The sequence below is a fragment of the Erinaceus europaeus genome, chromosome 7 (genome assembly GCF_950295315.1).
Source record: "Erinaceus europaeus chromosome 7, mEriEur2.1, whole genome shotgun sequence".
NCBI classification, from domain to species: Eukaryota; Metazoa; Chordata; class Mammalia; order Eulipotyphla; family Erinaceidae; genus Erinaceus; species Erinaceus europaeus.
In genome coordinates this window covers 64,534,864-64,556,642 of record NC_080168.1, presented here as the reverse complement: position 1 = coordinate 64,556,642, position 21,779 = coordinate 64,534,864, and the positions used below count along the sequence as shown (strand labels likewise).

Sequence of the window (21,779 nt, the reverse complement as noted above, 5' to 3'; positions counted from 1 at the left end):
GGAAGGTTGTACAGCCCCTTTCTCTTTGCCTCACTGTTCCTCTTTCTCCTTTCTCTCTCTCTGCCTCTGTCTCTCCTTTCCTTGCCTCTCTGTCCCTCTTGCTTATTGTCCATCTTCCCCCCTCCCTGTATGTCTTTTTCTCTCCTTTTTTTCTGCCCCTCTCTCTCCCTGCCTCTCTGTTCCTCCCCTCCCATTCTCAACCCTCCTCCCCCTGCCTTATATACACACTCCATTCCAGGTGAGAATGTACACCTGAAACAAGGATTCCTTCCTGCCTGCCTTTCTCTCTGGCCTGCTTGCTTGCTTTCTACCAGAGCCCTGCTCAGCTCTGAGTTATGGTGGTGCCAAACATTGAAGCTGGGACCTCCGAACCTCAGGTCCTATGAATGCCTTTCGCATCACCATTATACAGTGTCCCTGGCTCAAACAAGACTTGTTGAATATTATAGACTTGGCCTCAGGGCCTGATCTGAATCTCTACATGGCCACCCCAGTTCTGGCAGGGTGAGGGGGGTCTGCCTAGCTCTGGCCTCTCTGATTCTGTCTGGAGAGAGGTGACCCTTACTGGGAAGGTGGCCCAAGAGACACTTCTGAGGGAGAGCCAGCAGCCTACTGTGCCTTCCCTGGGGCACTGCCTCCTGCATTGCTCCCAGAGGCAGCTAGCCTGCAGCCAGCTCATACAGAGAGACTTCATCAAGAGACACACCCCACTAGGGGCACCACCAGCATCACCACCTTTTCCTTTTTCTGGTAATTTGAGATAGTTGGCAACAGCCTCTTCTCTGAGTTCTGGCAGATGACAAGTGACAAGAGAATGTTTGCAGAGTTGATGATGCAAGGTCCTTTCTGGAAGCAGAGGCCCCACTGGAGAGATGGGGCACATTGGGTGGCCTGGTTTCATAGGATTTGAGAGTTCGTAGCTTGGAGCTACAGATCAACGAGTGGTGAATCTGGGTGTTTATTGGGAAGAAGATATGGGGACCCCTGGGCCCAGGTGCACTGTGTGCAGAGCCATGGGTGCTCTGGAAAGTGAGGGGGGAGGGGAGAGCACACTGGGGCTGAGACAACAGATCAGTTGCAAGGAGGATGGGGTTCAACATAAACTCAAGTTTATTCCTCTGAACTTCAAGAGGAGCTAGTCCTGGGGATCTCCATCTGCCAGTTTTTCCAGCATGAATGCCAAAGTGCAAGCTCGCTGGGGAGAGCCTCTGTGTTTTAAACTGCCACCCAGGGCGGCAGCTGGAAGTGGGCACAAATGCAGGGTTGGGTGCCTCCCCAGCTGTGGCCCCAGCGGCACTGTGAGCTGTCCCTGCAGGGCGGGACTCAGGCTCGGGACAGGCCTCCCTGCAGCCCGCCTACCTGCTGAGGTGTGTGAGCTCAGAGCAGGGCCCAAGCAAACACCAGGCACTCACAAGCACTGGCTCCTTTCCTAAGACTGGGGGTGCAGAGGGGAGGGGGACTGGGAGTCATCTATGCATCCACGTGGTCTCAGCATCATCATCGTGCAGTCCCCCCTCACTCCAACCCCCCCCCCCCCGCCAGATTGGGAACTAGATTATGATGTCAGAAAACATCCTTTTTCAGAAAGGTTAAAAAAAAAAAAAGGGCGCCAGAGTCCTGGGTATATATTGGAATGAATTTCTACAGAAAGAAGCTGGGAAGCTGAGCAGAGGCTTTCTAATAACTGCCTCTGGTGGGGGAGAGCAAAGATCCCTAAGAGAAAGCTTTTCCTCCACAGAAGACTTCACTACCTTTTTTGGAAAGGTACACCAGAGATCCACTAATAAAAGGTCTACCTCCTTTGGCTGGAGGGCAGAGAAGACGAAAAACAAGGTAAAGGTGAAGTAGAAACTTATGAGGGGATCTGGGCAGTCCACACATACAAAGACTATTTCTTTTTCCTGCTTCTCTATTTTCTCTTTTTGGGGGGAGGAGAGGAAATTCTAAAAAATAGTTGAGAGATGTTTTGCCACTAACTCCAGAAAAGCAGGCTGAGGGTGGTGGGACTGGTGCTTAATTAGTAAAATAGTATCACAGATGACAGCTGTTTGTGAATGTCGACCTGGAACGTATAATGCTCTGAGAGTGCACACTGAATTTATCTACAGTGTGAACGATTTCATACTGACAATCTGATTTTACCTTTTTATTTAAAAAAAAATGGGTAGTTTGAAACTTGGCTAAGTACCATTGGCTGTTTTTTTTTTTTTAATTGTGGAGGCAAATATTTTTAATGTTAAACAACTTGCCAACATAAAATGGCTCGTTTGTGGTGTAGGGGGGTTCCCGCCTCCTTACAGATCCCCCCAACCTCCTTCAGATCTAAGGATTCCATTGAGGCCCCTCTTGTCTTTTTGGAAAGACTTTAAGCATGCGCCTGGTTCAAAGGTTGACACGTGTGAATGTGCACATTCTGTCTTTTCATGTCAGGCAAACAGGTCTAACATTTAGAAACTCTTAAACCTTCAAGGGAAGTTGTGGAAATTCCCAGAGATTTTCTTTCTTTTTTTTCAAGTGGGAGGAAGTCAAGTTATTTTTTTCTTTTTTCTTTTCTTTTCTTTTTTTTTTTTTTTTTTTGTTGCTTGTTTTTTTTTTAAGTAAGGAATTGAAAGTCATCAAAGGGGGCAGATAGGTGCTTCTGAAAAGGTGTCACTCCCACCAAGCCAGGCTTCCCGGAGACTAGCGGGGTGAGAGGGGCAGTAAGGTGGCGTTCTCCTCCCACCCTGACTAGATCAGGAGAGCCTTGTCCAGAATGCCCGGGCCTTGTACTCCCCAGCTCCCGCAAGGTCTCCATGCACCGGCCCCTCTGGAAGGGAAGCACCCCCAGGTGCCAGCCCCGTCCACGGCCGGGAAATGGGCATCCGGGCGCGCCTCTGCCAAGTCCCTTCCCGGCGACACTGGCCAGCCCTGCGACACTGTCCCCGCCTTCCCTTCCTGCCGCCGCGGGCTCAGGCCACTCGGACTGACAGAACCATCCGAGAAAATTGACCAGAGGATCGATGGGAGGGCCTGAGCCTGCTTGGCAGACCCAGCAGAGCGCGGGTTCGACTCCCCATGGCAGCGGGGTGGGTCACACCGCGCACTTCCGAGGGGCTAGGGAAGTTCCCCTGGGTGCGTGTCGACGTCCCGGAGCGAGCTCCGGGTACCCACTCTCCAAGTGGTAGCAAAAAACGCACCCTGTACCCCAAGCCCAGCACCCTCCCGCGCCTCGTACCCCGAGCGCCCCTGCAAAGAACCGGGAGAAAGGTCCGCGCGCACTGGGCGCGCCCTTGGCCTCCCGAGCCGCCGCCCCGCCTCCCCGGGACCTCGCGGGCGCCCCCGGCCGGAGGGCGGGCTCGGCGGGCCGGCCGCGGGTGGGGACGCGGGTGGGGACGCGCGCACGGGGCTCCCCGCGCCGCCCCCGGCCGGCCTGCGCGCAACTAGGGCGCCCCCTCGGCGCCGCTCGCTCACTCGCCGTCTGGGCTGCAGGAGCGTGTGAACCGCCCTCCTCTTCTTCCTCCTCGTCCTCTTCCTCCTCCTCCTCCCGCCCGGCTCTCCGCTCCGCCGGCCGCTCCTCCAACCTGCGCCGCCCGCCCGTGGCCACCTGGCCCCCCGCGCGCCCTGCCTGCAGCTCGCTCCAGGGCCGCGCGGATCGGCTTTCCGGAAGCTTCCAGCCCCCTGGAGGAGGCAGCGGGCGCCCGCGCCTATATATGCGGGACGCGCTCCCAGCGCCGGGACGAGGCTACCCAGGGCGCACGGCCCCCACTTGCCAGGCACCTTCTCCAGCCGCACCGCTGCCCGGCCCCGGAGGCGCGCCGCCCCGGAATCCCGCCGCTTTTCAGGGGACCGCTCGGAGCCAGAGCCTCAAAGCCTGATTTCTTTCCTCCTCCCTCCTCCTTCTTCTCTCCTCCTCCCCCCGCGGTTCTTCTCCGCCCGCCGGCGCGCTTCTGGAGACAGCCCAGTCAGAGGAGCCGGTTGCTACAGAAGTAAGTGCAGGAGGCTCCCGGGAAGAAAGTTTCTGTCTCCGGTGCCCACCTCCCCCCCACACACACACACACTTAGCCATGGCCGGCACGGGGCGACGTGGGGTTCGCTGCACCCCGGCCCGGCCTGACCCAGGTCCTGTCCACTCTGTTGCAGGTCCCCGCGCCACAGCGACGATGCTGCGGAGGCTGCTGCGCCCCTGGAGCGTCGCCGTGTTCCTGCTCAGCTGCTCCGAGCCCTCCGGCGGCCGCTCGGTGGAGCAGCTCGGCCGCCGCCTGTGAGTACCGGGGCTCCCTCCCCAGGACTGGGGCTGCGGGCGGGCACGGGACGGGCCGACATGCTTGGGTGCGGGACGGCCGGCTACCTGCAATGTCCCAAGGCACCCCGCCCTTCTCCTCCAGCCAGGATGTCCCGGGCACGGGCGAGTGACACATACGGAGTGAGTGTCCGTGAGGGGGAGCCGTTCGGACAGACTCTGCTCCCCGGAATGAGCGAGCGAGGCGATCAGCAGGCAGAACCCGACAGCCCACAAATGGCTGGACTGACAGACAGACAGCAGAACCATCTCCCTCTCTCCGGGGCATAGATGTCCCAGTGCGTCAGTCCACCTCAAGAACGTGGCTAGCAGCGGGTGAACCAAAGTCAAAATGCTTACTTAGAGTGACATTTTTGAGCATATAAAGGGGGACCCTGCATTACATAAGGAGGGTGCATTATATAATAATAAAGTGGGGACGACTTTGTGCAAGGGGGTTCAGCTCCAATACGGCCATTCTGGGGTGCTGGAGCACTCAGGTTCTCAAGGAATACCTTAGGTGCAGGAGGCTCTGCCCTCTCCTCTTCCTTCTTTGGAAAGATGGCTCACTTTGTTCTCTAATCCGTACTCAAAGCTTTTTTGCATTGTGGATGGGAAGAAGGGCATTCTTTGGGAATTCTGCTCCTGGAATACTTTCTAGGGGACTTTTGACTAACAAAGACTGGTAGCCAAGCTGGGAGGACAGTGACTCTGCTGTTATTGAAGTTAACACAAGTATCCCCAAGATGAGCTAAATATTCTGTGAGACAGAGGAGCTAACTCATAGTATGTGACACCCTGCTCCTCCTTAGGAGACCTCTGAGCTGCAGGCTGGAATTCCTGGGGTAAGAAAGCCATAGTGTTTGAAGCTGGGAGAGTTTGCTTCTGCAGAAGGAGTTAAGGAGACCTTTCCCACTCATGATAAAATAAAAAATCGCAATAACTGACATTTACTGTTGAGCTCATGGTGCTGTGCTGCCTTGCAAATGCCCAAGACACCCAGGAATGATCTAGTGCTTTTCAAGCAAAAAAAAAAAAAAACTGAAATTACTTGAGATGTGTCTGAACCTTGGCATCAAAGTGGAAGTATATTCTGGCTCTCCTCCTCTGGCGGATTGCTTAGCGAGCATTGTACAGGGGGAGAGAGCGGCTCACTTCTTTCAAATCCGCTCTTTGCCGGCAGGGTGCTTACAAATGCGTTTGAGACTTTTTTTCACTCTCTCATTGGGAGATTCAGTGTTACGTTCAGTTACTTAAGATCTGCATGTGAAACGTAGATGGAGGTTGAATTTTTTAAAAGCATGCTTAAATACTGTATTTATTTGGCCAAGGAGTACTGTCTCAGGCCAGAGCCCATTTCTCTCTAAAGTTGCTTCAGAAATGCCTGTTTTCTCTTTGGGGAAATACTCAGTGGACTAGGAATGCATCTGTGTGGAGAACACTGGAGTAGTGAGTGCTAAGTTGTTCTGAAGACTATTTTTAACACTTCCTTTGTTGCACCTTGCAAAATCCACACCAGACACCACTGAGCAGTCAGAGACCCTGTTACAGTTTTGTTTGTGGGTGAAATCCAATATTGTAGTTTCAACACCCACACTCAGCCAACAAGATAGTTCTAAAACTACCACAGAACATTCTTACAGCTAATAGCTACTAGATCATTACATTCCAGCCAGGGCTCCTCAGAGAGGCTGCAGTCACCAATAGACGATGTTCATCAGATTATGACAACCAAATGGAGTTTTCATTTTTCTTTTTAAAAAAGGTTGTTATTTCTGTATGACTGCCAAGTCACAGTAAATGTTGCGCACTAGACAAAACATTAGTCTATGATTACGCTAAATCATCCAAGTTTCTTGAAAGAAATTTTAACATGTAATCAAAGCGTGTTACTCCCCAATTACTGTTCGCACCGAGTATTCGGAAAGTGGCTTTAGACGTTTCTCAAGCAAGAGGTTGGTTGTTAAGGGAGAAGGAGTGACAGAATGAGCCCAGGAGGTGACTGTCCCCTCCGAATCTTGTTGGCCTGTTAGTTGAGCTGGAGCATGAGTAAGCGGGAAACTGGACACCAAGGCCAGTGGACATTCAGATGACTGTCGCTTCCGGCAGGTGGCTACCTCTGTGTTTAAGTTAGTGTCGGAAGCCCAGCAAATTCAGAAACTAAAACATCACGGGCTGGTTTGCTGGGGAGCTGGACTAGGTTCCCTCCACTTAATGAAAAGCATAACTTTTGACTGAGTCACTTGGGCTGGAAGGCACTTGTGGTGAGTCATCTTAACTCTAACACCCTGAGCCTGACTCTTCCCTGGACCACAGAGTTTTTCTTCTCCAGCCCACACACCTTCATCTGTAGCCTCACGCTGCTTCTCCCTGTGCTTGGAGAGGACCTGCCATCACGTCTTTCTCCCCTGCTTTCCTGGAGAGTCCCTCAGACATCTCATCTCCCTTCTCAATAGCCTTTGCGTTTTCTCTAGAGCAGAAGAGGTATGATTTGACTCAAGTTCACATTGTGTGTGTTAAGCTGTTGCCCCCCATACATTTTTTTCAATTTCTCACACAATAAAGGGACCTAGGAATTCAACATTCTTGTTTTTCATGCTGGCACTTAAGTGTATAATAAATGCCATGTGAACTGTGGTGCCTTGTAATGTTTACAGACATCCTGAGCAACTATTATGAAAGCCATCTTACCACTGCAACGTTTCAGAAGTACTGAGGCTGAAAGCCTCCTTACTTTGAACGGATTACTCACCGCCTGTGTATATCTAGTTTGCACATGCCAGCCACTTACCCTTAATAAGTTCATATCCTAGTGCAACAATAAATAGAACCTCTTCTCACCCTGGTTCCTTGATGATGACAGAGATGCTATTCTGTCCCTGATCTCCTAGTGCAGTCACCCACTCACAAAGCTCTTCTCCCTCCCCTTTCAAATGCTTCAGTCTTGGGACAGTGCAGGAAATGGCCTCCCAGCATGTCAGATGGGGCAGGCAGGAGACTGTGCTTTCTGGTGAGCTCCGTGGACCTGGACAGAGGGGGCTCTGCACCATGTGGAGAGGGTGCTGTGTCTGTGCCTGGAGGAACAGCTAGGCAAAGTGCAGGGCTAGAGGCAGTGTGACTCACAGAGGGCAGGCTGGCCCAGGGACAGCACATATGCCAGTCAGGGGACACAGGGTGATGATGGCTCCATTAGAACAGAATGACTGCCAGGTGTCCAGCTAGCACGGGTGGTGTTATGTACTTGGAGAGTAGTGATGCAGCTGAGGAGGAGACATGCCAGCAGAGGGGAGGGAAATGAGAGCCCCAGAGACAATAAATGACACTGGTTAAGAACTTTTTAATGTGGCAGCCTGCTGACAGATGCTCATTCAACTGCAGTCCTTGTGGAACACACACTTCTCTCAGCCGTGTTCTCTCTAAATATTATTAGTGGCTATCCGTCCATTGCCCCAAAGCTACAGATGTGTAGACAATGAAAACACAGGGACCCTGGCTCTCACTGCCACAAAGGAAGAGAGTTTGCAGATGGCCACAGGGCCACCTCCACACCTCATTGAGGGCCGGCTCCTGTCAGATTGCTTTCCTTGAAATCATGTCTTCCCTGTGCACACGTGCTAGGTCTTAAAGTCGGTGTACACACAACCACACCGAGGACAAGCTGGCAATTCTGGCTTTGAGTCCATGGTCTTCCCTTCCTTCCCTCATTCACAGCAAGCCCTGCAGGCTCTAGAGAGCTGAACTAATGGGGGGGGGGGTGGAGGCTGACCTCGAACCTACACTCTGGGACCCCCAGCACAGGCTCCTGCAGCTCCCTGCCCTTCTCAGGCCTCAGCCCATATATCTTGGGCTTGCCACATGCTGCAGGGATAAGGAGGGAGTCTGTGAGAGCCATCCTGGTTTGTGGGGGAGGCAGAGGATGAGGAAGGATAGGAAGTGGGGTGGCAGAACATGAGGTCATCTGTAGTGGTGAGGTGTAGGGTGTGGAGAAAGTGAGAGAGAAAGAGAAATAGTGCAATAACAGGACATGGAGGTGGGCACTGACCAGAGTTGGGAGTCCCAGCCAGTGGGGAGGATAGAAGCCAGGAGATAACTCATGCAGCCTCTTAGGGCCTCAGGAGCACATCATGGGTAGTGGAGTCTCCCTCCTAGTAAAAAGAATGATAACTGTGGGTTCACCCTGTGGCGTCTCAGGAGCAAAAGGCCTTGAGCTTACCCCCAATTCCAGTGCTAATATCTGGAGAAGTAACAGCGGCTTCCTTCATTCTTTTTCAGGATGGTCACTTAGAGTGTTATTTAAATGGCAGAAATCCCTTCATCTCACCTCAAGTGATGCTCTCTCAGAGAAAGAGCTCGGCAGAGGGCATTGAAGGGGGAGTGGGTGCTTGGTGGCACACCCAGTTAAGCACACATATTACCATGTTCAGGGACCCAAGTTCAAGCCCCCGCTCCCTACGTGCAGGAGGGAATGTTTTAGTAGTGTCCCCGTGAAGCAGGTCTGCAGGTGTCTCCTCCTCTGTCTCCTCTCTCCTCTGAATTTCTATCTGTCCTATTCAATTAAAAAAAAAGATAAAGTAGTCACCAAGAATGGTGTATTCGTTGTACAGGAACCTAGCCCCAGCAGCAATACAATCATCATCATTTTCATCATTGTCCAGAATGTAAAAGGAGTCGAGGAAACACACACAGAAACCCATTTAGAAGAGACTACCCAGCCCCTGACAGCAAAGTGTAGGCCTGCTGCCTACCAGCCTGGGGCTTGATATGCTGGGGCACCGATGGCCTGGAACCCTGTGCCAGGCAGGCTGCATTTCCGCCCGCTTACCTCTTGGCCACCACCTGCCATCCCCCTTGCAGCCTGCTGCTCTGAGAGTACTGTTTTCTTAGCAGGGTGGGCTGTGTGTGTGTGTGTGTGTGTGTGTGTGTGTGTGTGTGTGTGTGTGTGTGTGTGTGTATGCAGGCATGCAGGGCATTCTCATACGGAAATGTCTGCACAAACGCGCAGGCCCAGCCAGCCTCCTTGTGACTCCCCAGGGTGGGACCTGTTCTTCCTCCTTGGACACAACTCTGAAGGTTTCAAGGTTTTATTGCCACCAGGGTTATTGTTGGGGCCCGCTGCCGGTACGATGAATCCACTGCTCCCAGAGGTCATTTTTCTATTTGATTAGACAAAGAGAAATTGAGAGGGGAGGGGAGACGGGGAGAGAGACTTGAAGACCTGCTCCATCACTCGTGAAGCTTCTCCCCTACAGGGGGCCCCTGCAGGGGCTCGAACCCAGGTCCTTGCACATAGAAATGTGTGCTCAACTGGGTGTGCAACTCAGTGGCTACAGCTCTTTCAAGTTTTTATTGATTTATTTTCAAATGAGAGAGAGAGAGACACGCCAGAGCTCAGCTCAGGCATTAGGTGGTTCCAGGGATTGATTCTGTATCCTCTGAGGCCTTGGGTGGACAAGTCTATTGTGTGACCACTGCCATCTTAAAACCTGACATTGAGCAGGGGAGACAGAGATCTCAGAGTTGTAACCCTTCCCTGGAAGCAGACAGCACCCTGGGGGGGTGGCATTCCTGCTCAGGGCCTCTGGCTACCACCAAGTGGAGCCGACCCCCTGCTGGCCATGTGCCCTGACTGAAGGCCTCTCCTTTCCCTGTCCCTCTCCCTGCAGCAAACGTGCCGTGTCCGAGCACCAGCTGCTGCATGACAAGGGCCGTTCCATCCAGGACCTACGGCGCCGCTTCTTCCTGCACCACCTCATCGCTGAGATCCACACAGCTGACATCAGGGCCACCTCTGAGGTTTCCCCCAACTCCAAGCCGGCGCCTAACACCAAGAACCACTCGGTGCGCTTTGGGGCAGATGACGAGGGCCGCTACCTGACGCAGGAGACCAACAAGGTAGAGCCCTACAAGGAGCAACCCCTTAAGGCCCCTGGCAAGAAGAAGAAAGGCAAGCCCGGCAAACGCAAGGAGCAGGACAAGAAGAGGAGGAGGACGCGCTCGGCCTGGCCCACCAGTGCCCCGGCCACCAGGCTCCCCAGGAACCTGCCGGCCACCTCGCTGGAGCCGGAACCAAGGTAACTGCCTGCCTCTGCTTTGACAACCCACACTGTCTGCCTTCGAGCAGGTCCCCGGACACCCAATTCTGTTTAGTCATTGGTGTACCCCAAACCCATCCTCTTGCCCCCGGCTAAATAATTCCATCTCCTGCTGCTTTTCTCCCTCTCTAGAGTCTTGCTCTCTCTCTCTCTCTCTCTCTCTCTATATATATATATATATATATATATCTATCTCTCTCTTTCCTTTTTGTAGTCACTAAAGTACTTTAATTAGGAGTACATAATTTTATCAAAAACACACCTGCTATATAAATCAAGTAAAAAGGCAGGCTATGAAATACTCTGTATTAAAAAGTGAAGGACTGCTGGAAAGAAATACATCAAATTATTAAGATTTTTTTTTGGGTGCTGGCTTGGCTTGATTATTGGAACTATTATTTTTTGCTTATTTTATTGGGGGGGATTAATGGATTATAGTCAACAGTAATTACAGTTGTTGGTACATATTAAAAATTTCTCAATTTTCTGCAAGATGTTCTAACCTCCCACCTAGTCTTCCACCATCATGTTCCAGGACCTGACCAGAGTCCTTTACTTTGGTGTAGTACAACAAACCCAGTCCAAATTCTGCTTTGTATTTCCCTTTCTGTTCTTATTTCTCAATTTCTGTCTGTGAGTGAAATCACCCCATATACATCCTTCTCTTTCTGATTTATCTCACTTCACATGATTTTTTCAAGCTCCAGCCAAGATGAGGTGAAGAAGGTGAATTCACTGTTTTTAATAGCTGAGTAGTATTCCATCATGTATCTAGACCACAACTTTCTAGTTGTGTTTCTCTTCTGCACGTGGGGGAAGAACAGACACCCCAGTATAACACCTCGCCGTAAGCACTCCCTCAAAGTACCTGAGCCACATGTGCTTTTCTATTCCATGTCCTTAAGAACTGAATTACTCTCCAATGGAAAACTTTTTTAATAGATTTAATAATGATCAATAAGATCATAGAATAAGAGGGATACAGTTCCACACAGTACCCACTACCAGAATTCCGTATCCCATTCCCCCCCCCCCCCACTGGAGGTTTTCCTGTTCTTTATCCCTCTGGGAGCATGAACCCAGGATCATTTTGGGGTGCAGAAAGTGGAGGGTCTGGCTTCTGTAATTGTTTCTTTTCTGGACATGGGCATTGCCAGGTGGATCCATATTCCAGTGGGGAAATTTTAAGCCCACATGTTAGACTGGATGGACTACAAGTCTAGTTTAAAGTAGGCTCATAGAGAAAGAAAAAAATCCTGGTGTGTGGAAAATAAGGACAAGCTCAGGGAAGATGCCAGCTTTTCTCATCTATCTCTCTGCCTCCCAGCAAGGGAAGAGCAGGGCCACAGGCTGCTGTTGCTGTGGTAGGTGTGGGAAACCCATCTGATCCGGGTGACTTGCATGCCCTCAGCTCCCAGGCTCGGGAATTAATGGGCAACCTTTTTAATGAGCATCTCTTGTGTTTGGACTTGGGCAAGTTAGGTGATCTTTTGAAAATACACTTCTCTCTAGTGTGAAGTGAAAAAGTAACTGGGATGGCCTCACAGAGTTCAGTGAAGGTTACTTTATGCAAACTGGGGAGGCAGCATGATTCTGAAAAAGACTCTACCTGAGGTCCTAGGTTCCATCTCTAGCACCACTATCTAGAGCTGAGTGGGGCTCTGTTCTCTGTCTTCCTCTCTGTCTCTCTGTTCTCTTTCTCAGTCTCTCTGTATATCTCTCATTAAAATAAATATTTTTCAAAGATTAAGCCAGATTAAATCAGGTTTTAAAACTACTCAAACAGTAAACACTCAACAAAATGCAACGTTACTATTGCTTTGGCACTTTTAGATCCAGTTCTGATTACAGCAACCCCTCTCTATATCTCCATTTATCTTTCCTACTTGCCTGTCAGGTATAAATAAGAAAAAGAAAAAAAAAAAAGCTTGAAGTTTAATTGAAATTCATGCAGCAGAAAGATAAGGGATTCTATATATAGTCACAGGGGTCTACCCTAGTCCCAGGATTGGGGGCAGGTGGTCTCAGAGCGGGAGCCACCTCCCCTGCTCCAAGTAGCTAGTCAGCATTTAGTTGGGGCCACTCCTGGTGAAGCCCCCAGGCTCACTCTTGTTGCACAGGCTTTAGCACTTCTGTGGGGATGGAGAGGAAAAGCCCCTGCTATTTCTCTAGGCCTCCCTCTACCTGGGAGGGGGTGGCTCTCAGGGGGAGTGCAAACCCACTTGTCATCACTTTTTCATGGACAAAGCCCATCTTTAAGTCTAACACAGTGGTTGTGGTAGATGTGTAGAACAGCCAGCATCAGTAAGCTGCATATGGGGGCATAAGAAGCTCAGCTCAGTGTCAGAGCCACTTGAATGGGGCCTCACTGTACTTAATCACAGCTAGTGTAAGGACTCTTCTATATTGCCAGAGTCCTGCTGTGAATCTATGTGATACAATATATATTATCATGGGCATGGTATATGTGTTTATATGATATATGTGTATATGCAGTGCATATGCATGTACACCCAGCATACACACACACACACACACACACACACACACACACACACACACACACACAGTAAGACAGCGACTAGATGTGCACTAAAGTGGTAAAAACCAAATTACCAGCACTTTTTATGAACTGTATTCATCTAGAATGTACAATGCAATGTAGCAGTCAGGGAGGTGGCTCCATTGTGGAGCCCAGGACTTGGCGGCATGAGGGCTCACCTCATGCTGCATGCTGCAGGAGAGGATGCTCTGGTTCTCATTCTCTCCCTCACAAGTACATCTCCCCTCTCCCAGCCCCCCTCCAGGGTTATCACTGGGTCTAGGTGCCTGCACTATGAATCCACGGCTCCTGGCAGTAATTTTTTCCCACTTTTTTTTTAATTGAATAGGACAGAGAGAAATTGAGAAAGGAGGGGGAGACAAAGAGAGTGAGAGACATAGAAATGCCTGCAGGAGTATCCCCCCAACCCCCACAGGTGGCAAGTAAGAACTCAAATCCAGGTCCTTGAGCATGGTAATATGTGTGCTTAACTGGGTGTGTCACTACCCGGCCCCCATCATTTTTTAAATAAGTAAAACGGAGATAAACTGTCTGTGCCTGGAAGTATCGGAGAGTTGGGGGAAGTGAGCTGTGGTCTGTCCCCTCTGTAAGTGAAGGCCCTGCTCATGGCCTTCACCAAGCTCGGACCCACATGAATCTGTGTGTCCTGCGTCCTCTGGTTGTGTGACTGCTGGGCAGCCAGATGCCAGCAGAGATGCAGGGAAACTGAGGCACGTGCTGAAAGCATGTGAGCCTGTGTGCATCTTGGAACCCAGAAAGAATCTTTCTAGGACTATTCTGCCATCTCACCCCGCAGCCGCCTTTCCCCAAAGTCCCCCCCCCCCCAGTCTTCTCTCTGTGTGTGAGCACACACACTTCATGTTAATATACGTCGTGCTTCTCACAAGGAGCAACTGAGTCCATACTAGCCCCTCTCACAAGAACCATTCAGTAGGAAAGACCTCTCTTTAAATTTGGGAAATTACATTCTGGAATTTTTGATGCTGCCAACGAGGTGTCTAGATACGGGAGGGCTCGTTTAGAGACCATTTATCTTGCCTTGGTAAATGTTGATTTAGAAATACTATAAGCACTTTTCAGTATTCAAGAGCTGGGCTCTGAAGCGTTGTCACGCACATATAATAAACATACACATCCACTTCCAGGTTAAGTTACATGTTTTCCTTGGCCTCCCCGACACGTGCCTTTGTTAAAAGGAAGTCAGAAGGGAGGATAACAAGCAGACTGGTCAGGCAGGGTGAAATAAAAATGAAAAGATTTGGGGGGGGTTCTTTAATTTATTCCTTTTCCCCCTTTTCTTTCCCTCTAAGGAAATAATTGTTCAGAACACTATTAATACCTACTCCTCCCCACCCCCTCCCACCCCCGCATGCCTTGCTTCTGTTATTCTTAAACTCAATTCACAAAATACCTCTTGGTACAAAAACATTTGGAAGCCAGCATTGCACACAAGTTGCTGAGTTTTGCTGTCATCTTTTCAGCCTCATTCATCACATCCTTCTACATCCACCCTCCAGTGAGCGTTTTCATCTTGCATTCTTTTTTTTTCTTTCACTCTCGGCAATTAGTGCTAGTTTTTCATTCCAACCAAAACTATGGAAGCGGTTGGTTCCTTAAGACATTAAACTGCTCTTAAGTATGGTATTTACTTTTCTCTCTTCCAGCTGCATATAAAAGTCCTAAATTGTCAAGAACTGGCAATCTTTCATGTCTTGCACCCACAGAGGCCTACATGTAACACTCTACCCCCACCCCCCATTCTGGCTATTCATACAACAGCATAGCAAATCACATTCCACCTGGCTTTTTGTTTCTGTTTTGTAGAAGCCACCCCTGGAATTGGCCACTTAAAGCAAAGAAAAAGGAGAGAGACAAAATACTGCACACCCATCTTTAAATATTGACACTGTAGTATAGAGTTATTAAAAAAATAAAAAGTGTCAGCCACAAGTTTGACATATTCTGAGTATGGGCCAGCAAATTTACTCACTTAGAAATAAATAGTTTCTTTACCATGTGTGTCACTCAGGTTCAAGCCTGGCCCTCACTATTGAAGGAAGCTTTGGTGCTCTGCCTCTGCCTCTCTTTCTCTAAAAAAAAAAAAGAAAAGAAATTTATTCTAAGTAACAAACAGCGATACTGCTACTTTATGCTCTTATGTCAAGTGATCCTTAAGTTCTAATTTTCAATACACTTTCCCAATTGCTGGAGTAAGAGCCATTAAGAAAATAGCACAGTGAGAGACAAATGACTGGGCCTGAGTTTGGCTACAGAGACTAAAATCCAATCCTAGTCCCACTCATCAGTGTTTAAGGACAGCTAAAGAAACAGCAGTCATCAAATAGCAACCAAACACTCTGGTCAATTATCTGTCATCCCAGAATTTACTGGAAATCACAGACTTCACCCTCCTAGCAGCCCAGTCTGCCAGAGATTAGCCAAAAGAGGGCCTGAACAGAATAAGCAAGTTTTGGCTCATCTATGCCAGGCACCGCGGGGGTGTGAGCTTGTAAGCAAGTAGCATTTGGTGACAGACGTACAGCTTAATCTAATTTCCAGAGTCTCAAGTGTGTCTTTTTTCTTCCCAAACTTGTGAACTCCCAGCTTGGGGGAGATTTTTAGTATGATTCCTTTTTCCGATGGAGCATAACTAGAAAAACAAGCCCTTTGTCTTTCTGATTCCATCCATCACTAAATGAGATCAAAAGTAGATTGTAGCAGAAGGGAAGGCGGGTTTAGATGGCTCCCAGTGGCCTCTTGTAGGAAGTATTTACAAGAACACTCTGGATCTGAGCATTGTGACTCTGTGTTCTTTCAAGGGGATGTATTTTGTGTGCTTGAACTTGTAAGGAGAACTGACCTGATTTCTCCTCTTCTCTCCTTCTCTTGTCTTTACAGGAGGCACTGAAGTCTCCAGCCTGACCTTCAGATGACAGATTACAGAACTCTGTAATAGTGAACATATGGAAAGTATTAGAAATATTTATTGTCTGTACATACTGTAAATGTATTGGAATAAAACTGTCTCCCTCTCCCGCTGCTCCATGAAGCTGCACATTGGTCATTGTGAATATGGTATTTTTTTTTTGGCTGAAGCTAATCCAATTATTATTACCCCATCTACCATAATTTATTTTGTCAACTGATGTATTTATTTTGTAAATGTATCTTGGTGCTGCTGATTTCTCTATTTTTTGTAACATAATGCACTTTAGATATACATATCAAGTATGTTGAGAAATGACACAAGAGAGTGTCTCTATTTTGTGGTTAATTTTAAATGAATTCCTAAATATAATTACCCAAACCAATCTCCCTCTGTGCATGTAAAAAAATAGTAGGATTTTAAATTTGTAAAGAATGTCTAATAAAATCTAACCTAAATGACACCATGCCTGCGAAGTGAATGGCAAGATGGATGCCATGATGGTACCCTGCAGAGGGAACAAAAAGACTTTACTTCAAACTACATGGGCAGGTTCTCTTAACTGTGTGATGTGTGCATGTCTGCACATGTTTCAACATTTTCACAGGAGCTTTTGGTCAAAAGCCACATAGAAAGTATTCCATCTGATATTTAGGTTCATGTCAATAGGTTGGCAGAGCTGCCTGCACCTGGTATGTGGCACGTCCACTTGGAGGTAGAGGCAAGAAGGCAGGAAAGCACCGTGAGAAGCAGGAGGTAGGACGAAAGCAACATCATGCAGTCAGCTGGCTGAGAAGCAGAGGCAGAGGGGCAGGGCAGTGGGAGGAACGTGAACCAAAGACAGCTTGCTCATAGTGCTAGTAAGCAGAAAACAGAGATTTTTTTTTTTTGGGGGGGGGAGGCGTTACTTGAGAATCCTACCTGGGAAAAGAGACTCAGATGTGAGAGCTTGGTGGACAGCTGGGAAGACTCTCAGCTGGCAGAACACCGGACTGGACGGCTGAGGTTCCAGGTGTAATGCCTGGCACTACATGTGCCAGAGTGGTGCTCTGGCTTCTCTCTCACTCTCAAGTGGACCTCTGTACCTCGCCTGAAATTAGCTAAGGCTGCTTTCCCGTGGTGGCATGTTTGGTGTCTGTGGCCGTCCCCAGCTTGGGTTTAAGGCCACATGCAACTCCCTTTCCATTTTAAGTCCCACCCTCATCGCTCTGACTTCCATGGTCAAAGAAAAAGGTAGACATCATCTACAGAATCTTGTTTTTCTTTCTTTCTTCTTTTCTTTTTCTTATTGCCACCAGGATTATTGCTGAGGCCTAGTGCCAGTACTAAGAATCCACTGCTCTATTTTATTGCACAGGACAGAGAAAAATTGAAAGGGGAGAGGGAGAAAGACAGAGAGAGACCTACAGACCTGTTCATGAAGTGTTCCCCCTGCAGGCAAGGAGTGGGGGCTTAAACCTGGGTCCTAGAGCTTGGCAATATGTGCACTTAAGCAGATGTGCCACTGCCCAGCCCCCTAGAATCCTGTTTTTCTTTACCTGCTCAGGACACAATCACAAAATACACCACAGTGGAACAAGGAGCCCAGGCAGCAGGGCAGTCCTGCTCACACCTGCTGTGCTGTTCTCCCTCCAGGCTTCCTCACACCCACGGGCACATCCTACCAAGAAAACAAAACTTACCTTCTCTTCCATGCAGGCAGGCCAGGTTCAAACCCCAGCACCACATGGGGCATGCCATGGCACCAAGAGAAGCTCTGGTATTGTGATATCTCTCTATGTGTCTATATATTTGATAATAATAAAAACACTGGCTCATGGGAGTTGGACGGTAAAGCAGCAGGTTAAGTGCATGTGGCGCAAAGTATAAGGACCGGAGAAAGGATCCCAGTTCAAGCCCCTGGTTCCCCACCTGCAGGAGAGTCACTTCACAGGCTGTGAAGCAGGTCTGCAGATGTCTATCTTTCTCTCCCCCTGTCTTCCCCATCTCTCTCCATTTCTCTCTGTCCTATTCAACAACGACAACATCAACAATAATAATAATTACAACAACAATAAAAACAACAAGGGCAACAAAAAGTAAATATTAAAAAAGAAAAAAAGAAAACACTGGCTCAGCAGCAGTGAAATTCACACAAACACAAGGGCCTCAGCTATACACACTTTTTTTTATATAAATGTCATTTTCTATGAAAAGCTGAAATATCAATTCAAGACTATAAATCTGGGACCAGGCAGTGGTGCACCTGATTGAGCACACATGTTACAAAGCACAAGGACCTAGGGGGGGGGCTTTGCAAGTGGTGAAGCAGGGCTGCAGGTGTCACTATATCTCTCTCCCTTTCTATCACCCCTTTCCCTGACTGTTTCTGTCCAATAAACAAAGATTAAACATTAAAAAAAAAAAGACTAAGTCACAAGTCCAAGTGAATACAGTTCATCTTTGACTTGGGTGGTCTTTGTCAAGTACCGGCAATAGTTTTCTAATTTCTTTCCTTTCTCTCTCTCTCTCTCTTTCTTTCTTTCTTTCTTTCTTTCTTTCTTTCTTTCTTTCTTTCTTTCCTGTTATCAGAGCACTGTACAGCTCTGGCTTATGGTGGTGTGTGGAATTGAACCTGGGATTTCAGAGCCTCAGGCATGAGAGGCCATTTGCAATAACCATTATGCTATCTACCCTCCGCTTTAAAGTACTAGCAGTAAAAGAAGCGCACACTGATGTAAGTATCTTAGAATTAAGAAAATAGGGGAGTCAGATGGTAGCACAATGGGTTAAGCGCACGTGGCGCGAAGTGCAAGGACCGGTGGAAGGATCCCGGTTCGAGCCCCTGGGTCCCCACCTGCAGGGCTGTCACTTCACAGGCGGTGAAGCAGGTCTACAGGTGTCTCTCTCTCCCCCTCTATGTCTTCCCCTCCTCTCTTCATTTCTCTCTGTCCTATCCAACAACAACAACATCAATAACAACAATAAAACAAGGGCAACAAAAGGGAAAGTAAATATAAAAAAAGAAAAAAGAAAAAAACATTAAAAAAAGAATTAAGAATATAAATTTAAGAGGGCTGGGTGGTGGAGACCCAGTTAAGCACACTTAGTAAAGCACAAGGAGCTGCTCAAGGACTCAGGTTTGAGCCCCTGATCTCCACCTGCATTAGGAACACTTCACTGCTCATATCTGCAGATGTCTTTCCTTCTCTCTTCCTCTCTATCTCCCTCTCTCCTCTCAATTTCTCTCTGTCTTATCCAATAAAATAGGCAAAAATGACCGCCAAGAGCAGTAGATTCGTAGTACAGGCACAGAGCCCCAGGAATAACCATGGAAGCAAAAGTAAATAAATATAGCAAGCAAGCCTAGTCTGAACAGGCTCTTACCAACCCCCGACATTTCACTCCCACACCAGACTCCTCACGGGCATCTATGGAGGGGGCTCTGTGTCTCAGAGCTCTGTGGTGTGCTCAGGACACACAATGCTATGAACCGAGACCTTGGAGAACATCATGCATCCTGGTTTGCTGACTGCTTGCATGATGACTTTACTGCTCCAGGTGGCCTCTTCATAGTGGCAGAAATAGAGAGGGTGAAAGAAAGAGGGAGAGAGAGACAGAGAGACACCTGCAGCACTGTTCCACCACAGGAAGCTTCCCCCTGCAGATGGGAGCCAAGGGCTTGAACTTGGGTCCTCACACACATAATTTGTGTGCTCTATGGGGTGATGGAAATACTACATACATAAATATGGGGTGCCCTGGATCCTGGAAATGCTGAAGTCAGCATCAGTGTCTCCATCCTTGTTAAATAACATTCAGTCTGGGATGCAGGCAGCTGTCTCTGATAAACATGGAGAAACTGAAGATATCTTTGGAGGAGAAGGCATTATCAGACACCTCAACTTTATTTTTAAAGAAGTTTTTAAATATTTATTATTTTTTAATTTGATAGGACAGAGAGAAAGACACCTGCAACCCTGGTTCACTGCTCATAAAGTTCCTCCCCCGCGGGTGGGGGGCTGGAGGCTTGAACCTGGGTTTTTGTGAATAGTAAGGTGTGTACTCAACCAGATACTCTACTACCTGGCCCCCTTTGCTTTCTTTCCATCGTTTATTCTGAGTGCCAGCCCACTGAGTAAAGCAGCTGTTTAATTTTCCAGAGTCATTGTACAAGGACAAAGAGAGTCAATCTTTCTAAAAGTGGGTGCACCACCACTTAGCCCACATGATGTGTTTTAGGGCTCAAATAGTTCTAAATTTAAGCCAGGGGAGTTCCATTTCAGTGGTCCTTGTGTTGTTTTAATATGTCCCTATCATTTCTTAGTCTTTCCTTACTTTATACATCAAATAAATCTGATTAATTTGAAAAAAAAAGTTTTCCCAGCCCCGGAATGGCCTTTTCCAAGAAATAATTTCAGTGGAAAATACTATTTAAGGAGCCAGACAGTGGCACACCTGGTTAAGCACACACATTGCAGTACGCAAGGTTGCATGTTCAAGCCCCTGGTCCCCACTTGCAGGGGGAAAACGTCACGTGTAGTGAAGCAGGGCTGCAAGTGTCTCTTTATCTCTCTGTCTTTCTCCCCCCCTCAATTCCTCTGTCTCTATCCAATAATAAATAGATAAATAAACATTTTTTAAAAAATAAAATACTATTTAAAACCAACTGTGGAATAGAATTGTGAGTGATGGGAGTGATATGAAGACACTCCAGGGAAATAAGAGGTTGTACCTGTTTCCAACAGCTGTCCTATAAACCACTATTTCTCCCCAATAAAATGATAAAAAATAAATAAGAGTTCTCTCATACCTTATAAAATGTCCAACAAGAAGAACAAAGCAAAACACAGCTTCAATTTTATCTTACATTCAGTTTATTAAACAAATGGTGAAATATGACTGGAAGAGTGCTTACACATGCTGGAAGAAGAAAACATTTCTCCCTTTTATTTCTCTTTTGCCACAAGGGCTATTGCTGGGGTTCAGTGCCTGCACAGCTCCACCGCTCCTGGTAGCCACTTTTTTCTTTCCTCTAGATGGAGGCTTGAGGGGGCCCCCCCACCTGCCTGGCCCATCATCTCTTAGCACTTGCAAGCTTTTCCTTCTCAGAGTGAGTTTCTGATGGCTCATCCTTATACATGCAAAACCAGACCCTTTCTAGGGAGTTCCTTTTCCTCCCAGGCTGGAAAGCATTTACAAATGAGGGTAAATACAAAATGTGTCACCCCTGAAAAATGGGTTGTTGGGGGTCAGCTCCCATTCCCCATCCCCGTCCCCAAATCCACGTGCCTTTGGAGGCTGAAATTCAGAATCCCCCACCCATCTTCCACACAAGCGCATGACTGATGGCCACATCTCATCAGGGTGCTGCCAGGAAGCATCGAGGAAGTGGCCTGGTGGGGTGTCATGTTCCACAAATTGATAAATGCTGCCATGCTGATGGAGTGGTCCTGGGTTCCCGGGACTCTTGCTCTTGCTCAGCCTGCATTTTCAGAGAACTCTGTAGATGGTAAAGTGACATGGTACAGAGCTGTGTCACAGCAACTCATTCCCAGGTGACAGACACCAGACACCAGGGTATCCTGAGAGCCTGCCTGCCCATCATCCTCTTCCCCAAGAACTGAGAGTTTGGGATGGCTCCATGGAGAGAGTGAACATCCTGTGTTTGACTCCTGTGCCTCTCTTTGAATGAAGACATCTTGTTTGGCTTCTGGTAAGTTCCATCTTCCAGCATCATATTGGGTGGTCAAGAAAGTCATGATGTATTTTTCCTATGTTTTTTGATGCAAAAATGCATCATGACTTGTCCGACAACCTAATAGCAGTGAGGACATTAGACGAAAGAAGCTAGCTAACATGTGGACAGGTCAACAGATAGTGGATTCGTTGCCCACTAGGTGCTGGTCACTCAGGAGGAGACAGTGTACCCCTTCTCTGGTGCTTCCTCCTAGCCCCAGA

General features: G+C 48.3%; 2 protein-coding genes across 4 annotated transcripts in view; one reads left to right on the top strand and one right to left on the bottom strand.

Moving 5' to 3' along the window:
- The window catches only part of CCDC91 (coiled-coil domain containing 91), a 539,136-nt gene that overhangs the window by 419,603 nt on the left and 97,754 nt on the right, over window positions 1-21,779 (bottom strand). The window contains exon 2 of the mRNA XM_060194578.1: window positions 15,774-15,860. The gene's annotated coding sequence lies outside the window, so the exon portion shown is untranslated. The remainder of the gene's footprint in view (window positions 1-15,773; window positions 15,861-21,779) is intronic.
- PTHLH (parathyroid hormone like hormone) lies at window positions 1,669-16,302 on the top strand. Of its 3 annotated transcripts, none has more exons than XM_060194584.1 (4): window positions 1,669-1,833; window positions 4,120-4,240; window positions 9,922-10,329; window positions 15,812-16,302. In XM_060194584.1, exons 2-4 carry the CDS (start codon window positions 4,140-4,142, stop codon window positions 15,819-15,821), a joined length of 519 nt encoding a protein of 172 aa, XP_060050567.1. In that variant the 5' UTR covers window positions 1,669-1,833; window positions 4,120-4,139; the 3' UTR covers window positions 15,822-16,302. The 3 variants fall into 3 exon arrangements, with proteins under 3 accessions (XP_060050567.1, XP_060050568.1, XP_016046708.1); XM_060194585.1 differs by lacking the exon at window positions 1,669-1,833 and adding an exon at window positions 2,953-3,065; XM_016191222.2 differs by lacking the exon at window positions 1,669-1,833 and adding an exon at window positions 3,843-3,965.

Coding starts and splice junctions, on each gene's coding strand:
- PTHLH (XM_060194584.1), top strand. CDS start 4,140: ATGCTGCGGAGGCTGCTGCGCCCCTGGAGCGTCGCCGTGTTCCTGCTC. Junction 4,241..9,921: donor GAGCAGCTCGGCCGCCGCCT/GTGAGTACCGGG, acceptor CTCTCCCTGCAG/CAAACGTGCCGTGTCCGAGC.